This window comes from Prionailurus bengalensis, chromosome E4, assembly GCF_016509475.1.
Source record: "Prionailurus bengalensis isolate Pbe53 chromosome E4, Fcat_Pben_1.1_paternal_pri, whole genome shotgun sequence".
Taxonomy (NCBI): domain Eukaryota; kingdom Metazoa; phylum Chordata; class Mammalia; order Carnivora; family Felidae; genus Prionailurus; species Prionailurus bengalensis.
Window position 1 is genome coordinate 15,645,985 of NC_057360.1, and position 23,460 is coordinate 15,669,444.

Here is a 23,460-nt window from a genome sequence, read left to right on the forward strand (position 1 = left end):
TTTTTAAAAATTTTCCTGCTTTAGGTGCACCTGGGTCACTCGGTTGGTTAAGTGTCCAAGTCTTGATTTCGACTCAGGTCATGATCTCATGGTTGTGTGATCCAGCCCCCTTAGGCTCTGCACGAAGCGTGGGATTGGGATTCTCTGTCTCCCTCTCTCTCTGCCCCTCCCCAGCTTGTGCTTCCTCTTGCTCTCAAAATAAATAAACTTAAAAAAAAAATTCCTGCTTTAACCATAGCTTGGGTTTTACATCTGATGGTAGTTGCAAATATCTGAAGAATATCCTCAACAGAGAAAGATTTGGAATCCCTTCCAGTTCTGAACCTGCCTTTCAAATGAACCTGATTTATACCATAATGAAATCCCCTTGTTTGTGGAGTAGAATGCACTTGTTTGTGCACTAGTTCTGTGCAGATGCAAAAAAAGTCACCATTTAGGGCATTAACACATGTGACTCATTTAAATTATTTTCTAACTTAAGTCTATTTAATTTCCTTCTTTTTCATTAGACCTGGCTTAATTCATACAGTGTCATTTGTCCATAAAGATAAATTAAAAAATTGTCTTTCAACATTAAGTTTGCCATTCACTCCTGGTAGAACAACTCTAGTTAACTTTGCTTATTCACTTTTATTGTTTTCAGCTTTATTCATTTTTCAAATTGCATCTCCATTCACTAGAAGAAACTAAAAGTAAGCTCATTACCATAATAGTGTGGGACTTAAAATCCAGATCTCCTATAAACTTTTATTTAAAACAGATACTTTAAAAAGCATTATTTTCTTAACCTGGTTGTTTGGTCAAGGATAGACTCCAGTGCCAGATTTGCTCTAATGGTAGATCACTAATATCTTTTTTCTTCTTGGTGGAAAAAGGAGAAGTGACAGTTTAACTAGACTATCAAAAGTATTAGTTTGACTCTTTGTTGTCAAACAAATATTTTCTAACATAGATTTTCACGTCTTCTTGCCATTTAATGTTTCCAGTAAGTAGTGAATATAATAGTGCTTTGTTCATAAAGTTTAAACTTAGTGATCATTGGTTTATAATCACTAAGTTAGGAAAAAGAATTTATTTTTTTTTTTAATTTTTTTTTCAACGTTTTTTATTTTATTTTTGGGACAGAGAGAGACAGAGCATGAACGGGGGAGGGGCAGAGAGAGAGGGAGACACAGAATCGGAAACAGGCTCCAGGCTCTGAGCCATCAGCCCAGAGCCTGACGCGGGGCTCGAACTCACGGACCGCGAGATCGTGACCTGGCTGAAGTCGGACGCTTAACCGACTGCACCACCCAGGCGCCCCAGGAAAAAGAATTCATATTTTAACAAGATCCAAAACAATGTTAAGGCACTGCTTCGCAAAGAGATATGATACCACACTTGTGTTTAAGTTAAGAGATCAGAGTGAAGAAGAGAAAAAAGGAAAGAAGATACAGTCATGACTACAGTTCTGCATGCTGTGAAGGCCAGCACACAGAATTTAGGGCTAGGCCTCGAATTTTGCCTTGATTTTATAGCCGCCAAGTTGGGGTTGCCAGATAAAATACAGGGTGCCCAGTTAAATACAAGTTTCAGATACACAACAAGTAATTTTGTAGTGTAAGCATGTCCTTTGTTTTTATTTGCTAAATCTGACAGCTGTGCCACAGAGAATACAATGCAGTCATTCTAACTACTAAGTTACCTGGGTAAGCAACCTCAGCTAAAATATGGAGGTAACCTATTTTATATCCTGAATCCCAAGGGTCTCTCACTCAGATGATTTGAAAACCTGTGCCATAAAAATTGGAGAGCTCATTAATATTTTCCGCTACAAGTATAGCCAACCTTATGGCCCTAATGGCTTCATTTTAGAATTTGCATTTGTTTCTAATGTACTTGGGATAAAACAGTCTTAATCAAATATTCAAATTGCTATGGCTTATCTTGTATCCTGCCTAATATTCTGATTTTTAAAAAAAATTTTTTTAATGTTTATTTTTGAAGGAGAGACAGAACTTGAGCAGGGGAGGGGCAGAGAGAGAGGGAGACACAGAATCCAAAGCAGGCTCCAGGCTCTGAGCCATCAGCACAGAGCCCGACATGGGGCTCGAACTCACAATCTGTGAGATCATGACCTGACTGAAGTCAGTCGCGCACCTGACTGAGCCACCCAGGTGCCCCAGTAATATTCTTTTTGATGAACATGAAAAAACCCTGTCCTAAGAGAATACATCATCTGCATTGGAGGTCACTCCTAACTGTATTCTTCCTGTGCTGATAATAGATATCATGTGTAGCACAATCTTCTGAATGAGAACAAACCACAGGGAGGGTAGCATTGAGTGTTTTTCTCTTCCACGTTGCACCCTGACCCTTTTACTCTATGTACTGATGGCAGGATATACAAAATATTGGGATTTGTGGCTGGACCGCACAACAAGGTAATATCCTTGTTGCCATTTCGCCTCCATTCTGCTATCTGTATATCAGAGTGGTTTGATCCTCTGAAGTTTTCGAGTCTCTCTCCTCAGTATATTCATTCTTGCTTGTGGAATTGCTGACACCCTCATTCTTTTTTTAAACTGGCCCCTTAGTGTTTCTCTTTCAGCAACTTATCCTCCTCTGAAAGCTTTTTCTGATTTTTTTTATATGCCTCATAGTTCTGGAATTATAATTTGATGTAGTTAGTTTCATTTATTTTTAATGTTAAATGTAGATTTTGATACTTCATTTTAGAAAAACAGATTTTATTTTTCTTAAACTGCTTGAATCACAAATTATTATTTCTAAAATTTTAATTGTGTCCTCAGTACTTTCCTTTGTTCCCACCTTTTTTAAAAATGAATAAATGTTATTTTTTTAGAGCAGTTTTAAGTTCACAGCTAAATGGAACAGAGTTCCCATGTACCCCATTTACACACACACTCCCGTCCCTATTGTCAACACCCTGCACCAGAAAGGTACATTTGTTACAACTGATGAACTTACAGTGACAAGTAAATCATCATCAAGAGTAAATTAAATGTGGTCACAGTTGTTTTTCTTTTATTCTTACCGAACTTTGAACAGGTGATGGAAAGTGAAGAGTTCATGTTGCTTCCAGCCAATCAGCTTATTGATATAATATCTAGTGATGAACTAAACGTTCGCAGTGAAGAACAGGTGTTCAATGCAGTGATGGCCTGGGTCAAATACAGTATTCAAGAAAGACGTCCTCAGTTACCCCAGGTATGGCGAAAATGTTTCTTCAAGTAACTGCCCTTTTTGTACTGGATGAAATAATAAATGTTTGACTTACAAAAAATAAGCGATTGTCACTGTCCCTTATATTAGACTGTAAGAGACACCATCTATCCCAAATAATCAAGAAGATAGTGTTTAGAAGCATTTTAAGTGTTTATCATTTTGAACTTTTTGCTCCTTGGCTTCCTCTCTATTTTGCATCAACTCTAGGTTAGGGTTATAGCACAAGTCAGAACCTAAAGGTGTAAATGAACAAAAGAAAGCAAGGATGGCAATTATCGTGCTTCCCTTCCTTGTGACTTGGAAATCTAATCACATTTGGAAGAGTAAAGGGATGATATGGGCCGTAAGTGGTCACTAAATGAATGTTTAATGTTCTTGTTATTATGACTATAGTCTTTAGCAGTTTAATAGGATATTCTTCTGGATTGTTTCAGTCCAGTTATATAAGCTAATTATAGAAGAGCTTATAACATATTGCTGAAAGCTAGGGGCGCCTGGGTGGCTCAGTCGATTGGGCGGCCCACTGCGGCTCAGGTCATGATCTCGCCGTCTGTGAGTTCGAGCCCCGCGTTGGGCTCTGTGCTGACAGCTCAGAGCCTGGAGCCTGCTTCCAATTCTGTGCCTCCTTCTTTTTCTGCCCCTTCCCTGCTTGGTCTCTGTCTCTGTCTCTGTCTCTCTCTCAAAAATAATAAACATTAAAAAAAATTTAAAAAAAATTTTTTTTAAAAACATATTGCTGAAAGCTCAAAGTGGCATTCTAAAATGATATTAGTATGCTTTCAATTTTCTGACTATTCTGATTACTGAATTGATGGAATAAACTTAGGTTTAGTATTTATGCCTTCCCTCTATCTTTATTATTTATTAATTAAATCAAATTAATTCAGTTAGATCCCAAAGCAAGTGGAAAGACTATGGGAACTTGTGTTACGTATTCTGTTAAATATCTTGCAGGTGGGAGCTCGTGCCTTTAACGATATTTATTATCTCTTAGGTGCTGCAGCATGTTCGTCTGCCTTTGCTTAGTCCCAAGTTCCTGGTGGGCACTGTAGGCTCTGATCCCCTCATCAAAAGTGATGAGGAATGCAGGTATGAATGGCCCTGGGTGGGAAAAATCAACAACTAAGCATTTCTGTTTTCTTCTAATTTCTTTATTTGTGTTGCTTCCTAAATGTTGTATTTCTTAGTGCTGACACCAGAGCAGTATTACAGGTTTTTCTTCTGGGTTAGGGTCAAGAGGAGGAGATGGAAGAAGAGAGGACTGAGCTTCCAGTATTCCATTCCATTAGTTTTTATGTGTGGTGCTTATTGGTGTAGAAGTGGCAATAAAGAGGTAGATTTCTAAGATTTTAATGCAAGCTTGAATTCGAAGAGGCAATTCTCTGCTAATATATGTTTTTCTTGAGACAAATAACGCTGTTGAATCTGTCAGAAAGTACCAAGAGCACTGTTCCTTCCATCACATGTAGCTGCTTAGGGAATAGGACCAGCCTTGCTTTCTGAGGTTGTGGACAGAGTCAAAGGTCTGCTCTTCAAGTAGCTGTGGAAGGGTTTCCACCAGAGCTTGGTGGGGTAGTTTCATGATGTTCTTCGTGAAAGAAATTCTAAATGCTTCTATAGCATAAGCAAAACACCTATTTTATTGGGCTATCTCTGTACTATAGACACAAATTGATAAATTACTTTTCCCAGTTTGATAGATTTTAAGATTTAGGTTCAAATCAAACTATATGGTGCTTTTAACCATTTTTTCCCTAGCATGTTCTATATATAAAAATGAAAAGAACTCCTTGAAATATATTGACCTTTGGGTCTCCCTTAGTGACTAAAGAAACTTGCTTTAGTATTAGGAATCCCTAGAACAGAAGTAGAACATGTTGGGGCGCCTGGGTGGCGCAGTCGGTTAAGCGTCCGACTTCAGCCAGGTCACGATCTCGCGGTCCGTGAGTTCGAGCCCCGCGTCGGGCTCTGGTCTGATGGCTCAGAGCCTGGAGCCTGTTTCCGATTCTGTGTCTCCCTCTCTCTCTGCCCCTCCCCCGTTCATGCTCTGTCTCTCTCTGTCCCAAAAATAAATAAACGTTGAAAAAAAAAAAAAATTAAAAAAAAAAAAAAAAAAAAAAGAAGTAGAACATGTAGATTCGTTTGCATTTCTTCTATAATCTGAAGCCTGTCCCTTAGAAAAATGTCAGAGGGGGTTTTAGATATTTGGGGTTTTATTTTTTTATTTTTAAATGTTTGTTTATTTTGAGAGAGAGTGTGTGAGCAAGTGGGGGAGGGATAGAGAGAAAGGGAGAGAGAAACCCACATAGGCTCCCCACTCAGCACAGAGCCCAACATGGGGCTTGATCTCAGGTGCACGAGATCACGACCTGAGCCAATATCAAGAGTCGGATGCTTAACTGACTGAGCTACCCAGGTGCCCTGATATTTGTATTTTAAATAAAAACCAGACAAATGGCAATTAGTTCCCTCAAGTATGTATAGTAGCAGAAGGAAAACCATATGGAATTACAGATTCTGAAATCTGAAGAAACAATGCAAAAGTGCTCCCCATCCATAAAACATAAATCAGATTGTACTGATTCTGATGCACCAAGTAGAGGTACTTCCAAAGTCACTTTTAAAGGAAACCCTTTACTGATATCCTGACCTCACCATTTACTAGATGTGGGACCTTAGGCAAGTTAACTTAACCTCTTTCTGCTATGGTTTCTTCATCTGTAAAGTAGGGACAATAATAGTACCCCCAGTGGTGGGGATTGTTGAGTTAATATATACTAAACCCTTATAACAAGGACTGACACATAGCTATAAGTGTTCTCATTGTTACTATTAATTTTGGGTTGGCTTGCTAAGTTTTAGTTCTATAGTACTGTCTCTAGGAGAGTACTATAAATCCTCAACACTTAAAAACTGGCTATTAAGAGATCCCAGTCTTTGTTTTTAAGGCTGAGGAAGCTTGAGAAAGTTCTTGGTCATCAGCTTGGGTTTTGGGTGGGGAGGAGCTGTTGGTTTGGGGTTTGTTTTTTGTTTGTTTTTTTTTTTTAGGATAAGTAAACTCAAAAGGGGCCCTATCAAAACCACATATTGGAAGTACATTATTGGGTCATGCTTGGGATTGGTCCTGCAGGAATAAATTACTCTTTTTAGCATAAAAAGCTAGAGAAATGAAAATATATTTTAGGAAACACTTTCAAGATTGGGAAAGAACAGAGTTTGCACTAATCAGGTCCTGAATCACTCAAAGAGAGGACTCAAGTGAGCTAAGTATGTATGTGAATAGTTTGTATTAGGATATTGTATTTAACAAGTGTAATTACTAGGTTCTTCTCAGAAAGTACCTGAAGAGACAAGGAAAAAAATTGTTCCTCCTCAGTAGACTTGCTGAAAGTAAACCATTTCATACAGTACCAGATAGCAAATTAATATTAAATGACAGTACACTGTTTCTTCTTAACAATCCAATTGTTGACTTAGTTTTATTATTTAATTAATCTGACAACTATCTAGTGCCAAGGCTGATGTGCTACTCTGCCAGTATCCTGCAGAATCTAGTAAAATTCATGAGAAAGCAATAACTATGCAGGTTGGTAATTGAGTTGTAAATTTTAGTTTCCCGTAAGTTATCGGTGGTCCCAAGCATAATGAGTTTCAGGCTAAATTTGCACTAAGATAGGAAGTCATGATGGAAATACCAATCAATTTACAACTCATAGTATGACTGGCATCATTTCTCTCGTGTTTGTGACTTTTTAATATTGGCTGGCATTCATGATTTGGTTTGATTTATGCTTGCTCCCCTTTGCCAATTTACATATTCCTAAACCATATTGGAATTTGACTAACGATATTATTTAGACATTTGGAATAAAGGCAGAATTTTCTCCACAGAGACTTGGTAGATGAAGCTAAAAACTATCTCCTCTTACCTCAAGAACGACCACTGATGCAAGGACCAAGGACAAGACCACGGAAACCTATCCGATGTGGAGAAGTACTCTTTGCAGGTTTGGGTCTTAATATACTCTGATTAAACTGAATGTTTTCCTACATGTTAAACTGTCATTTGAGTAGTCCTTTGGACAATTGTGATATCCACTGTCATAAGAGACACATAATAAGTTACCATGTAGCTTGACTCCTTAACTCATGATCCAACACTGGTATTCTCCAAGAGTGCTCTATTTTTATGCAAGTCTAAAAATGTCATGCAGTAGATATTTTATTAAAATGAGTCATATGCATTTTTTATATACCAGTGTGCAAGTCACCTCATAATTACCTAGAACTGTCAAAAAACATGATCTTTACAGGGAGGCCTGGGTGGCTCAGTTGGTTAAGGCATCCGACTTCGGCTCAGGTCATGATCTCGTGGTTCGTGGGTCTGAGCCCCACATCAGGCTCCATGCTTGCTGATAGCTCGGAGCCTGGAGCCTGCTTCAGATTCTGTGTCTTCCTCTCTCTCTCCTCTTCCACTCACACTCTGTCTCTCTCTCAAAAATAAGTAAACATTTAAAAAAAGTTTAAAAAACAAAACATTATCTTACATTAAACAGTTACACACTTTCCTAGCTCCACTGAGCTAGATTGAGCCCAAGACAGCCTGCTGTATCATTTTGCTCCTACTCTCTGCTCCTTAATCTTTAAGAACTTTCATCCTCAGATGTCACTTCCATCCACGTAAATTCAGCTCCCTTGTTCACCTGAATAACAGCTTTCTCACAGTTGCATCAAACTACTTTTTACTAGTTCTGTCTTAGTCCATCGGGCTATTCTAACAGAAAAACAGAAACTGGGTGGTTATAAACAACATAAATTTATCTCTCACAGTTCTGGAGGCTAGGAAGTCTAAGATTAAGGCACCAGGAGATTCCATGTCTGGTGAGGGCCCACCTGCTTCTTCATGGAGGTTGGTCTTCTTATCTTTTTGCTGTGTTCTTACATGGAGGTAGGGGCAAGGGAACTTTCTGAGGTCTCCTTTATAAGAGCACTGATCCCATTCATGAAAGCTCTGCCCTTATGACCTAAGCACCTTGAAAAGGCCCTACCTCCTAATACCAACACACTGGGGACTAGATTTCAACATATAAATTTTGGTGGGACATACATACATTCAGTCTGTAGCAAGTTCTCTGAATTTTTTTTCTAATTCTGATTCGTGGAGCTAACCAGGACGCATAGTATTTGTATTTAAGCTCCCAACTTTCACTAATTCCATGGCTCCTTAGATGTAGACATCCTTGGATTCTTTTGTCCCATTTTAATATATGAAGTGTTCTATTCCTTTTCATCAGGGAATTTTGTGCAATCTCTGGGGCCTAGTATCCTTTTCCATCAGCCTAACTACTGCCTATCTTTTTCTTCCCAATTTAATTTTCTCTTGGCATGTGGGAATATATTTTCCCCTTATATTTTTAGAAGGAAAATTTGATAATTTATGTTTTTAGCTCTCTCTTTTTAAGTTTTTTCATCTAAATTTCTTCATGTAGAGGATTGTAGTATTTCTGCAAGAAGAAAATTGATGCCAGGTTTTCTTTTTCACTCCAGTCCTCATCAGACTTTTTTTTCTCTTTTGAAGAATTTCTTTATTTTTGTTTTAGATTTCAAACTTAATTATTAATTCATTATGCACTGAATTCTCCCATACATCTAGTGTCCAAATGTTTCTGTTATTAATAGATTTATAATTTGTATTATTATTCTTATTTATTCCTATGTATGCGTGATCATATTCACCTGCTATGTGGGTTTACACAGACATTTGCATGCTCACACCTACATACATCTGCATCCTTGCTCTCCCATAGAGCAGTCTTAGAGTTTCTCTTTCCCACTTTTGAAAGTTGATGGTCTATTTTGAAATTAGAAGGCTGCAAGATCTAATTATTTGTGGTACCTGTGTCTTCATGATGTCATGTTGTTTTTGGGAATTCTAGTAGTAGGACCATCTTTATGGAGTTACATCCATTATTATGAAGATCTATTAACTATTTTGTTTGGCTATTGTTTTAATAGCTGGAGTAGGAGCCTTTTTTTTTAATTTTTGGACACTTTTTTTTTTTTAAATGTTTTATTTATTTTTGACAGAGAGAGAGACAGAGCATGAGTGGGGGAGGAGCAGAGAGAGAGGGAGACACAGAAGCTGAAGTAGGCTCCAGGCTCTTAGCTGTCAGCACAGAGCCCAACGCGGGGCTCAAACTCACGACCACAAGATCATGACCTGAGTCGAAGTCGGACACTCCACCGACTGAACCACCCAGGCGCCCCTAGACTTCACTTTTTAAGCTCCATAATGTAGCCCTTATTTTGGATTGGAATAGAGATGATTTGAAAGAATAATAAATTAAAATTGTCTGCTATAACCACTTCTTTATTCAGGGAGCACTCTGAGAAGCTCTGTGGAACTCAGTTTGAACTTGTTATTCTGGTTATGAAAAATGTAGTTTCTTCAAAACATTTCCTGACCTTAAATGTCAGTTTGGATAATGTAGAATTCTCTATAGAGTGTAGATTAAACAGAAAGTAAAGTATTTTATAGCATAAATCATAAGAATTTTTGTGTTATTTTCAGTTATAAGAGGACCTATTAAGAGACTGTGAATAGATGAGTCAAAATCTCCCTCCCCAGTAGAATAAAAAGAAAACTAGGCTTCTGAATTATAGTTCTTTTTTTTTTGAGACTGAGCCACCCAGGTACCCCACAAAGTTATTATATTATTGACTGTATTCCCTGTGCTCTACATTACATCCCCATGACTAATTTATTTTATACTGGACGTTTATACCTTTTTAATCCCCTTCACCTATTTTGCCTGCCCCCCAACCCTTCTCCACTCTGGTAACCAACAGTTTGTTTCCTGTATCTATGAGTTTGTTTCTGTTTTGTTTTGTTTGTTTCCATGTAAGTGAAATTGTACAGCATTTGTCTGACTTATTTCACTTGATTGGATCCCTAGATCCAATTATGTTGTCGCAAATGACAAGATTTCCTTCTTTTTTATGGCTGAGTAATATTCAATTGTGTATATATAGTATATCTCATTCATTTATCAGTAGATACTTAGGTTGCTTTCATATCTTGGCTATTATAAATAATGCTGCATTGAATATAGGGGTTCATATTTCTCTTTGAATTAGTGTTTTCATTTTCTTTGGATAAATATTCAGAAGTGGGATTGCTGGGTCATATGATAGTTCTATTTTTAATTTTTTGAGGCCTCCATATTGTTTTCCAGAATGACTGCACCAATTTATGCTTCTACTAACAGTGTATGAGGATTCCCTTTTCTTCACATCCTCACCAATGCTGGTTATTTTTTGTCAGGTTTTATTTCTTTAAGCTTTCGATAACAAATTACATTTATGTAGTATTTTATTCTTTAGAAATCAGTTTAATGTATTTATTATTTCATTTTAAAATTTTTGTTCCTTATTTAACAAATAAGGTAGTTTATAAGATATTCTCAAGATCACATCACTTAGCAGAAGTAACACTCAAACTCCAGTCTTCTAACTAAATTCAGTGTTTTATCCAATAAACGCCACTTACTTCCCAATCTGACTTAAACTGGTGTCCTTGCTATTCTCTGTAAAATGGATTTATTTAGAAAATTAAAGATTATCGCAACCCCAGTGGAATGAGTAAAAGTCATAACTTATGTTTTGACCTGCTTCTAGAGATATTTGGTAAGTCCAAGCAATAGGTCACGATTTGAAGTTTTGAAGTGAGTGATACATTCTGTGCATTAGAACAAGTATTCTCTTGACCACTTGTATTACTTCCCCCAGTTGGTGGCTGGTGCAGTGGAGATGCTATTTCTAGTGTTGAACGATATGATCCACAGACCAATGAATGGCGAATGGTAGCTTCGATGAGCAAAAGGCGATGTGGAGTTGGGGTCAGTGTTCTTGATGACCTGCTGTATGCAGTAGGAGGCCATGACGGATCCTCATATCTCAATAGTGTTGAAAGGTAAGTAAGGTCAATTTCAAATTTTATTCTCTGCTATTCATGTAGTTTTCACTTGAGATGTTAGCCAGGAAACAAATGTGTTTTGCTGCTTTAGTATTGCATCTACTAGTTGGCAGCCTTGACCACTTAGCATAACATATGAGTCCTTTATAATTTAACTTCCACCTGACCTATTTTTCCAGTCTGTTTCCCCTGGCATACCCCTATTCCCTAATGCTACTGCAGACCCACCAAATTGCCTGTGGTTCCTTGGGCATGCTAAATCCTTTTATTTCTCTTTGCCTACTCATATGCTTGCTGTTCTTTCTTCCCTGGAATATCTCTACAAGACTCAATGTTTTTACTTCTTATATAAAGCCTTCTCTGACTCCCTACAGACTATTGATTACTCATTCCTCTGCTCTTTCATAAGTATTTTGAATATAGTTGTACATATCTGATTGGCTATCATTGTTAAAATGTCTTTTCCCATATCCCAGTGCCTGGCACATTAGAATTCTACAGTAATTGATTTTTAATAACTTCTGGCTTCTGGCTCACGTACACCCTTTTTCATTCAGCTGTGCTGATTTACAGTGATTCTTGGCATTTCTTAAACATGTCTGTGAAATCCTGCAGCATAGCAGGGCTGGTTCAATATTTGCAAATCAATCAATGTGATATATCACATTAATAAAAGAAAGGATAAGAACCATATGATCCTGTCAATAGATACAGAAAAAACAGTTGACAAAACACAGCATCATTTCTTAATAAAAACCCTCAAGAAAGTCGGGATAGAAGGAACATACCTTAACATCATAAAAGCTGTATACGAAAAGCCCACAGCCAGTATCATCCTCAATGGGGAAAAACTGAGAGTTTTCCCCCTGAGATCAGGACCACGTCAGGGATGTCCATTCTCACCACTGTTGTTTAACATAGTATTGGAAGTCCTAGCCTCAGCAATCAGACAACACAAAGAAATAAAAGGCATCCAAGTTGGCAAAGAAGTCAAACTTTCACTCTACCTGGAAAACATGAAAGACTCCACCAAAAAGCTGCTAGAACTGATACATGAATTCAGCAAAGTCGCAGGATACAAAATCACTGTACAGATATCGGTTGCATTTCTATACACCTATAATGAAGCAACAGAAAGAGAAACCAAGAAATCGATCCCACTTACAATTCCACCAAGAACCATAAAATACCTAGGAATAAACCTAACCAAAGATGTAAAAGATCTGTATGCTGAAAACTATAGAAAACTTATGAAGGAAATTGAAGAAGACACAAAGAAATGGAAAAACATCCCATGCTCATGGATTGGAAGAACAAATTATCATTAAAATGTTTATACTATCCAAAGCAATCTACACATTCAATGCAGTCCCAATCAAAATTGCACCAGCATTCTTCTCAAAGCTAGAACAAACAATCCTAAAATTTGTATGGAACCACAGAAGACCCCGAATACCCAAAGTAATGTTGAAAAAGAAAACCAAAGCGGGAGGCATGACAATCCCAGACTTTAGCCTCTGCTACAAAGCTGTAATCATCAAGACAGTATGGTATTGGCACAAAAACAGACACATAGACCAATGGAATAGAGAACCCAGAATTGAATGCACAAATGTATGGCCAGCTAACTTTTACAAAGCAGGAAAGAGTCTCCAATGGAAAAAAGACAGTCTCTTTAGCAAACGGTGTTGGGAGAACTGGACAGCAACATGCAGAACAATGAAACTAGACCACTTTCTTACAACATACACAAAAACAAACTCAAAATGGATGAAAGACCTAAATGTGAGACAGGAAACCATCAAAACCCTAGAGGAGAAATCAGGCAACAACCTCTTTGACCTCAGCTGCAGCAATTTTTTGCTCAACACATGTCCAAAGGCAAGGGAATTAAAAGCAAAAGTAAACTATTGGGATCTCATCAAGATAAAAAGCTTCTGGACTGCAAAGGAAACAGTCAACAAAACTAAAAGACAGCCGACAGAATGGGAAAAGATATTTGCAAATGACATATTAGATAAAGGGTTAGTATCCAAAATCTATAAAGAACTTACCAAACTCCACACCCAAAAAAACAAATAATCCAGTGAAGAAAAAGGCAGAAGACATGAATAGACACTTTTCCAAAGAAGACATCCAGACACGTGAAAAGATGCTCGGCATCACTCATCATCAGGGAAATACAAATCAAAACCGCACTGAGATACCACCTCACGCTGGTCAGAGTGGCTAAAATTAACAACTCAGGAAACAACAGATGCTGGTGGGGATGTAGAGAAAGGGGAACCCTCTTACACTGTTGGTGGGAATGCAAATGGTGCAACCACTCTGGAAAACAGTGTGGAGGTTTCTCAAAAAGTTAAAAACAGAACTCTATCACCCAGCAATAGCACTACTAAGAATTTACCCAAGGGATACAGGAGTCCTGATACATAGGGGCACATGCACCCCAATGTTTATAGCAGCACTGTCAACAATAACCAAATTATGAAAAGAGCCTAAATGTCTATCAACTGATGAATGGATAAAGAAGATGTGGTTTATATATACAGTGGGATACTACTTGGCAATGAGAAAGAATAAAATCTGGCCATTTGCAGCAACATGGATGGAACTGGAGGGTATTACAGTAAGTGAAATAAGTCAGTCAGAGAAAGGCAGACATCATATGTTTTCACTCATATGTGGAACTTGAGAAACTTAATAGAAGACTCTGGGGGAAGGGAACGGGAAAAAATAGTTACAGAGAGGGAGGGAGGCAAACCATAAGAGACTCTTAAATACAGAGAACAAACTGAGGTCTCATTGGGGTGGGGGCAGCAGGGGAGAGGGGAAAATGGGTGATGGGCATTGAGGAGGGCACTTGTTGGGATGAGCACTGGGTGTTGTATGTAAACAATGAATCATGGAATCCTTCCCCAAAACCGAGAGCATACTGTATACACTGTATGTTGGCTAACTTGACAATAAATTATATTAGAAACAAACAAACAAAAAATCCTGCAGCATATAAAGATCTAGAGGTATAGGGGCACCTGGGTGGCTCAGTCAGTTGAGCATCTGACTCTTGATTTTGTCTCAGGTTATGATCCCAGGATCATGGGATTGAGCCCTGCATCAGTCTCTAAGCTGAGCATGGAGCCTGCTTAAAATTATCTCTCTCTCCCTCTGCCCCTTTCCCCTGTTCGCTCTCTCTCTAAAATTACAAAAAAAAAAAAAAAAATCTAGAGGTATAGATTATAGAGCTGAAAAACCAAACAGAGGGATTAGCTCCACAGAAGTTAAAAAAAAAAAAAAAAGTGTGCTGAAAAACAAATTGAGTTACAGGTACCTGGCTGGCTCAGGCAGTAGAGCATGCAACTTTTGATATCAGGGTTGTAAGTTCAAGCCCCACATTGAGTGTAGAGACTATTTAAAAGAATTAAAATCATTAAAAAAAATAAAAATAAAATGAATTAAAGAAATAAGAATGGAAATGATTAAATATTTACAACTTAATAATAATTAAGCCCAAATATATCAAAATGTGTGGGATGCAACTAAGACAGTATTGAGAGGCAAATTTATATGCATTATAACAATATGCATACATTTGAAAATAAGAAAGATGAGAAAATAAATCATTCTTTTAAATCAAGAAGTTATAAAAAGCCACAAAACCCAAGAAAATACAAAGAAAAAATTAATGAGATTGAAAACAATTAAAATTGGTATAATTACAAAAAGAGCAATTTGATAGTTTTTTGATAGTATGTTATAAAATTAAAAATGACTTGGAACGCCTGGGTAGCTCAGTCGGTTAAGTGGCAGACTCCTAATTTCAGCTCAGGTCATTATCTCAGGGTCATAAGATCAAGCCCCACATTGGGCTGTGTGCTGGGTGTGGAGCCTGCTTGAGATTCTCTCTGTCCTCCCTCTGGCCCTCGTCCACTTGTCTCTAAAAAAAAATGTGAATAGATGGACTAAAATATTTTTAAAAAGGTGGGGCGAGTGGCACCTAGTCAGTTGAGTCAGTTGAGTTGACGCTCAGTCAGTTGAGCATCCAACTCTTGATTTCAGCTCAAGTTATGATCCCAGGGTCATGGGATGGAGTTCCGTGTAGGGCTCCACACTGAGCAGGGAGCCTGCTTAAGATTCTGTCTCTCTCTCTCTCTCTCCCTCCCTCCCTCCCCACACACACACACTGCCCCCATTCTGCCCTCTCCCCTGCTCACATGCTGTCTCTCGAAAAAAAAAAAAAAATGACTGTACTCTGTGCCCCTTGATTCTACTTGTCATCATCCATTTGCACAAGGAGAAATATACAAGAGTAATTACTGTGCTTTTTAATAATAATAAGGTCTTTTAATTATTATTATTATTATTATAATATTTCTCTACTCTGAAATCCATATTTCCTTCCAGAGAAATTTACAAGGAATGGCCATATATCAGCAAAACTACAGGTTTTGAAGCATTTTCACAGAGGAGAGTGTGAGGACAGGTTATCAATTATTAAGAGTTTCTGTCACTCAAATTTTCAGTTAAGATATTTTCAGCTACAGGTTAACAGAAAACTTCTATTAAGCAGGCTAAAATAATTTATTATGTTCCAGAAACACAGTTTCTCAGGGCTTTAACTCCACCTCTCTGATATCTCCCTTAGCTCTGCAATGCTTACATATGGATTCCTTCTCAAATAGACATCAAGATGGCTGGAGCAGTTTTGGGCATCACATCTAGACGTAACTCTGTTCACAGGGAGAAAAGGGGCCATGTCTTCTTTCTGAAAGTTTGGGAGCAAGGAAATCCTTACCAGAAACCCCAATTTTTCTTAGCAGACCTTCCCCCATCAATCATTGGCTAGAATCAGGTCACATGCCTTTCCTAAACCAACACTGGCAAAGTGAATGGGATTGGCATGATTGGTAAACTAATAGAGAAGAATTTATGCTGAGAGACTGCCACTGTACCTTTACCTGAGGAGTATTTAATTCCAATTTCTATAACATAAATCCTCTTTAGTACATATTCCATAATTTATCAATGCAGAATATACTCTAATTTGAGTATGTTTGAGTATATTGAAGTTGCCAACTCAAATAACCAGGACATTAAAATCATCTAGTATTAAGAGTTTCTTTTCACAGAATCTGAGTTTTATGGATTTTATAAGAATAAAACTAAAAGACAGAATCAAAAAAATACAGTGTCCCTAGCTTTAAATATCCTCACTACAGGCTCTGGGACTTCTCAACCATTGTCACTTCTCAAATGCCAAGGCAAAGAAGAGGATAGGGAGGGCAGGGTAGAATGATTATCCCTACAGTAAGGTCTTTTTTTTTTTTTTCACTTTTATTTATTTATTTTTATTTTTATTTTATTTTTATGAAATTTATTGTCAAATTGATTTCCATACAACACCCAGTGCTCATCCCAACAGGTGCCCTCCTCAATGCCCATCACCCACTTTCCCCTCCCTCCCACCCCCCATCAACCCTCAGTTTATTCTCAGTTTTTAAGAGTCTCTTATGCTTTGGCTCCCTCCCTCTCTAACTTTCTTTTTTTTCCTTCCCCTCCCCCGTGGTCTTCTGTTAAGTTTCTCCAGATCCACATAAGAGTGAAAACATATGGTATCTGTCTTTCTCTGTATGACTTATTTCACTTAGCATAACACTCTCCCGTTCCATCCACGTTGCTACAAAAGGCCATATTTCATTCTTTGTCATTGCCAAGTAGTATCCCATTGTATATATAAACCACATCTTCTTTATCCATTCATCGGTTGGTGGACATTTAGGCTCTTCCCATAATTTGGCTATTGTTGAAAGTGCTGCTGTAAACATTGGGGTACAAGTGCCCCTATGCATCAGCACTCCTGTATTCCTGGGGTAAATTCCTAGCAGTAGTATTGCTGGGTCATAGGGTAGATCTATTTTTAATTTTTGAGGAACCTCCACACTGTTTTCCAGAGCGGCTGCACCAGTTTGCATTCCCACTAACAGTGCAAAAGTGTCCCCGTTTCTCCACATCCTCTGCAGCATCTATAGTCTCCTGATCTGTTCATTTTAGCCATCTAACCAGTGTGAGGTGGTATCTCAGTGTGGTTTTGATTTGTATTTCCCTGATGAGGAGTGACATTGAGCATCATTTCATGTGTCTGTTGGCCATCTGGATGTCGTGGTTTTGATTTGTATTTCCCTGATGAGGAGTGACATTGAGCATCATTTCATGTGTCTGTTGGCCATCTGGATGTCCTTTGGAAAAGTGTCTATTCATGTCTTCTGCCTTTTTCTTCACTGGATTATTTGTTTTTTGGGTGTGGAGTTTGGTGAGTTCTTTATAGATTTTGGATACTAGCCCTTTATCCTATATGTCATTTGCAAATATCTTTTCCCATTCCGTCGGTTGCCTTTTAGTTTTGTTAATTGTTTCCTTTGCAGTGCAGAAGCTTTTTATCTTGATGAGGTCCCAATAGTTCATTTTTGCTTTTAATTCCCTTGCCTTTGGAGATGTGTCGAGTAAGAAATTGCTGCAGCTGAGGTCAGAGAGGGTTTTTCCTGATTTCTCCTCTAGGGTTTTGATGGTTTCCTGTCTCACATTCAGGTCCTGTATGCCAAAATAATTTTTACTGGTCAAATTAGTAATTACTGTTTTTAATGGCAAAATATAATAAGCAATGTAAGGATACATCAGTAGGGATAGTATTAAATAATATAAGGCACACACAATAATTAAATGTTGGAAGAATCTAGAGCTATATCTGTTAGCATGGGTAGATCTCAGAAATATGTCGAGTGAGAAAACAGTTCCTACGTTGTGGTATTATAAAGTATTGTCTTGAAGGACATACACCAAGTCACAATGGGAAGAGACCAGAAATTGGTGGAACTCAAAGGGAAATTTAGCTTTGTCCAAAACTTTCTGAAAAAAGTTTTAAAAGAAAACATATTCATATCTAACTTGTTTAAATAAAAATTAAGTTTAAAAACTAAAACATAAATTAGCATTACATATGCTTTAGTTATTAATCAGTCCATATTTAGAGGAAAGAACATAGACTGTGTAGATATAGCCAGACTTTCTTTGTATAGTACAAACTCTGCTCTTAATGTGTTCTCTGCAGGTACGACCCCAAAACAAACCAATGGAGCAGCGATGTGGCTCCCACAAGCACGTGCAGGACAAGTGTTGGTGTGGCGGTGCTCGGAGGCTTTCTCTATGCTGTGGGGGGCCAGGATGGCGTGTCCTGCCTCAACATTGTTGAGAGGTGATTTCTTTAAATCATTTTCATTTTTTTAAAAGAATATAAAGGGCTCTTAAGACCTAAGAAACAGCTTAGGACACCAGGGGATCCACTATTCAGTGGATATCCCATGGGCTTTAGGGGAAAAGTTTTCAGTTGATCTTAAGTGTAGGAAAATGAAAGATATAACCCGATTTCCAAACTGTTATACTGCTTAAACCTAACAGTGAAGAGTAGGAATCATATTTTAAATTACCTTCTATATATGATACCAAGTGTACCACTTCTTCAATCTGTTCTCTTTCCCCAGTACTTGAAGTGTATTTAGTGACTTTGCCCAGACTTCCTCCAAAACAATGATTAAAATAATAATATTCTGTCTAGCGCATCTTACAAATACCCCAAAGTACATGGATTCTCATTAATTCTTAAAGTCTACTTAGGAAAATCTGGGTTGGCTGCCAAAGTTTGATTTATACTTTTACAAATCAGTTAATTTTAGTGAAATAGATTCTGTTCTTAATTTCTTGCTCCATCAGCTTTTTGTCACTCTACCCTAGAGATTGGATTTTGGAGGCTTGTGTGTTATGATTATTGTCAAGAACATACCCTATTTCATTCTCACTTCTTAAAAGGAAATGCTTCATGACTCTTCAGAATATTTCAAATAGCATTTACTGGTTGGGTTACCATGTTTAAGTTGAAGAGTTTAACTCTGCCTTAAATAGAGATAAAGTTGCAGGTAACTCTTGAAAGCCATTTTTAAAATTATTTTTCTGTGAAGAAACTTATTTCTCCACTTTCGAAACTCTTTGCAAGAGGATTCTGGGAAGATAGCAACAAGTAATCTCTCTAAATTCCCACGTAAGAACAGAGCAATAGATAGCGAAGCTACAAACCTAGGAACAAATTATGCACTTGGTTGGATGACAGGGTGAATGTACTTAACACTACTGAACTGTACACTTAAAAATGATTACAGTGGCAAATTTAATGTATATTTTGCCACAGCTTTTAAAAAGCCCTATGGGCAACATTGAAAATAGAACTAGGGGAGAGAGTATCCCCATAAACACCAAAACACCAGTGGGCAAAGGCAAAGTACCAAAAGCCACAAGACCTACATGATATCAGTGTCTGTGTAAGAGAAAATACAGAAAAGCAATCGAAGTATGACATATATAAGAACAGAAGAACCCCAAAATAGACAATATATATTTATTAGGAAGTGTGAGAGGAAAATTTAGGACCAACAGCTGAGACTAAGAACGGTTTTTGCTCACTCCTAATATAGAGTAAGTGCAAGCGACCTATAATAAGATCTGAATGACTTAGAAAAGAGTTTTTCAACCTCAGCACTATTGCCATTTTGCACCAGATAATTCTTTGTTGTGGGGGGCTGTCCTGTGCACTGTCACATGTTTAATAGCATCCTTGGCCTCTTCCCACTAATTGCCAGTGGCATACACCTGGTTGTGACAACCAGAAGTCTCTAGACATTGCCAAATGTCCCTGGATGGGGAGAGGAGTGGTGCAAAGCCACTGCAGTTGAGAACCAGCTGCCCTAGAGCCATCTAGTCCCTAGGAACCCTCAGAACTGACCAGCAGGATGACCTTCCAGAACAGTTCCCACACTTCTGGCTGCAGGATCAAAATTGAGCAGGACAGAGTTATTATCCAATGGGAAGAGAAGACCAAGATGAAAAGGAGGACCAGTGAATAAAACCAATAAATCTCAGGAAGCAAACCACTCTACTTTTTTAACACTATAGGAAAAAACTAGAAAAAGCTCCGTGAAGTTAGAAAAATTATCATGAACGCTCCTCAAGACAACTCATTTCATGTAAAAATGAACAATAGCAAAGCATTGAGGTTAGATCCAATACAGAGTTAATATATGGAGAGAGAATAAGCAGCAGAATAACATCTCTATAGACAATAAAAGCACAGCAGAAAGACACGCCCACAGAACAGATCAAAACTGTAAGCAACTATTTCACAATGTGCTTAATGACATTAGGAAAATGATGCAAGATATGAAAACACTACATAAGTCAGAGTTAGAAAAACCCAAAAATGAAATGGCAAAACTCAGAAAAATATTAGAAATGAAAGGAAAAATCACTTCAGAATGAAGACTAAAGTAGAAATAAAACAAGTAATCCCAGAAGATAAATAGAAGGTGAAAGAGGAAATGTTTTAAAATAAAAAAATAAAGGAAATAAAAGGTTTTGAGAGAGAGCAATAAGTATTGAAGACAGGTAAAAGTCCAGTATGCAAATAATAGGAGACCATGAGGAAGCAAACCAAAGCAAGAGAATGGAACAGATGCTAAGAACTATAATTCAAATCTGTTCTAAGAAAAAAAGTGGAAATTGTTTATTGAAAGGTTGCAATGTATCTTCTGAATACTGACCCAGAACAATCAACATCAGTACCTATTCTAATAAAATTATTGGACCTTGAAGAAAAAGGAGATAAATTCTTTAATCATCAACAAAAAAGTACATATTACTTATAAGGGAAAGAAATTTAGATTTACCATCAGACTTTTTGAAAGCAATATTTTATGCTAGAAGAAAATGGAATAACATATTTAGGCTAATCAAAGAAAATGTAAGCTAAGGATTTTATGCCCAGAGAAACTGAAGTATGAAGGCCACAAACTGTTAATATGTAAGAAGTTAGGGAACACTGTTCCCATGAGTCCATACTGAGGAATCTACCACAGAACTTCAGACAAAATTGCTAGAGACCTTGATAGAGGGTGGGCATGAAACATACAGAGAATCCAGGAACTCTGAATAAAGGGTGCAAAGAGAGAGTAGCTTGCACTGGCTGTATGCTCAGTTAGTACAAAGGTGGTACAAGTATTTTCAAAAGTGGGAGGAGAATGGGAAGAGATATGCAAAAAGAATTGTAATTCTTCTCAGGGACGTTGAAGTGATAGTATTGCTATTCTGAGACTGCAATGTATATGTGGAAGAAAGAAAATGGGTATGGGTTATTCTGATTCTATCCTTTCCAGGTTTCTTGAAAATTAGAGTTCTTGACGTGGAAGAATATGAATGTAAAATAGAAGTTAAATAAAAGACCTTGTAGCCTAAATTTCAATTTGAATTAAATTCCTCATTTACAAATAATTATATTCTAGCTCTGTCAATTGAAGAGGCCTAGAAATAATGACCAACTAGTGGCAGTGAACGTCTCTATTCCTGGACTGGGTCTTGAAGTTCCATTTCCCTAAAAGAAACCAGGGCTTCTTGGAGAAATGTCTGTTTCCAGATTTAGGACAGGAAATGTACAAATAAGCCCAGACCAGCGTGTCATACCAGAATACAAGCCATCTATCAAAGACTAGGAGATGTCAAAGAGAGTCAAGAACAAACTTGAAGGTGTTCCCACTTGACCAAAGATGGGACAGTTTAAACTTTAAGAGACAGTAATTATGATTGATTAAAATCCAATAAATATATTTAAATCTATGAGTTCCTACTGACGTTTTTTTATTTTTTAATTTATTTTTTAATTTTTTTTTCAACGTTTATTTATTTTTGCGACAGAGAGAGACAGAGCATGAACGGGGGAGGGGCAGAGAGAGAGGGAGACACAGAATCGGAAACAGGCTCCAGGCTCTGAGCCATCAGCCCAGAGCCTGACGCGGGGCTCGAACTCCCGGACCGCGAGATCGTGACCTGGCTGAAGTCGGACGCTTAACCGACTGCGCCACCCAGGCGCCCCCCTACTGACATTTTTTTAAACTCTACTTAGTTGCCTTTAGAAATCACAGGGAATTAATTTATCATCTTGAGTACTAGTAAACAAAGTGAAAGAAGCATGCCTATATCCAACCCTTCTTATATGAACTGTATCACATATGAATTGGGTACAAAATAGTAGACAAGAGGATTGTTTCTTTATAAAAATATCCAAATGAGGGAACATAAATGATTGAATATCACCATTTTGTAACACTCAGTAAATAAATAGACCTAGGTGTTAACAATTAACAGCTGCTAACATACCACCTTCCGTAGTTTTGCCAAAGGGACCAAATGTGGTCTGATCAAACTTCTGAATCCAGAAGTTCTGCCAATTTGCAGAACATACAGAGGACAGACCAGTGCATTGAACTGCACTATGAGTGTCCAGTCAATCAAATCCATGTTGTGGGAGAAATTGCAGGTTGAATACCCCAGGTTCTAAAGGATGAATTGTGGGGGGGGGGGGGGGGGGGGGGGGGGAAGGGCTATGGAGGAAAAACCTGTAGGTAAAAAGAGACTTTAAAAAAACTACAGTGAACAAGAGTAAGTGTCTAGGGATGCACACTTGGGTGGTAAAAACTGTAAAGAAATACAAGGAAGTGATTACTGTAAAAGTCAGGATAATGGTTCTCTTGTGTGGAGGAAGGCATTGAGTTTGGAAAGGGATACATCCAAAGGGCTTCCAGTGTGGCAGGCAAACTTATTTTTCTTGAACTGGGTAGTGGGCTTTCCTTGTAATATCTCATTAAACTATACATTTGTTTCATGTGGCTTTCTAAATCGATGTTTTATTTTACAATAACAAGTTTTAAGAATTATGCAAAGACTTCAGCTTCCAAGTAGAATGCAGAAAGTAGTGACAGCCATCACTCCCACTGCAACAACTAGGGGAAAATGAGAGCACAAATATACTTTTTTAGGGGCTCCTGTGTGGCTCAGTTGGTTAGGAGTCCAACTCTTGATTTCAGCTCAGGTTGTGATCTCACAGTTCATGAGTTCAAGCCCCACATCAGGCTTCGTGTTGTCAGCGCAGAGCCTGCTTGGGATTCTCTCCCTCTCTGTTTGCCCCTCTCCCGCTCACACTCTCTCACTCACTTGCTCTCTCTCAAAATAAATAAATAAACTTAAATATATATATATATATATATATATATATATATATATATATATGTGTGTGTGTGTGTGTGTGTGTGTATACACACATATATATACATATATATATATGTATGTATATATATGTTTGGGTTTTTTTAAACATCAGAGACATG

At 37.7% G+C, this 23,460-nt stretch overlaps 1 protein-coding gene across 1 annotated transcript in view; it reads left to right on the top strand.

Moving 5' to 3' along the window:
• The window catches only part of KLHL20 (kelch like family member 20), a 64,594-nt gene that overhangs the window by 28,149 nt on the left and 12,985 nt on the right, over positions 1-23,460 (top strand). The window contains exons 4-8 of the mRNA XM_043567932.1: positions 3,052-3,210; positions 4,223-4,317; positions 7,120-7,235; positions 11,017-11,200; positions 18,309-18,452. Of these exons, the coding sequence (XP_043423867.1) occupies positions 3,052-3,210; positions 4,223-4,317; positions 7,120-7,235; positions 11,017-11,200; positions 18,309-18,452 (698 nt within the window). The remainder of the gene's footprint in view (positions 1-3,051; positions 3,211-4,222; positions 4,318-7,119; positions 7,236-11,016; positions 11,201-18,308; positions 18,453-23,460) is intronic.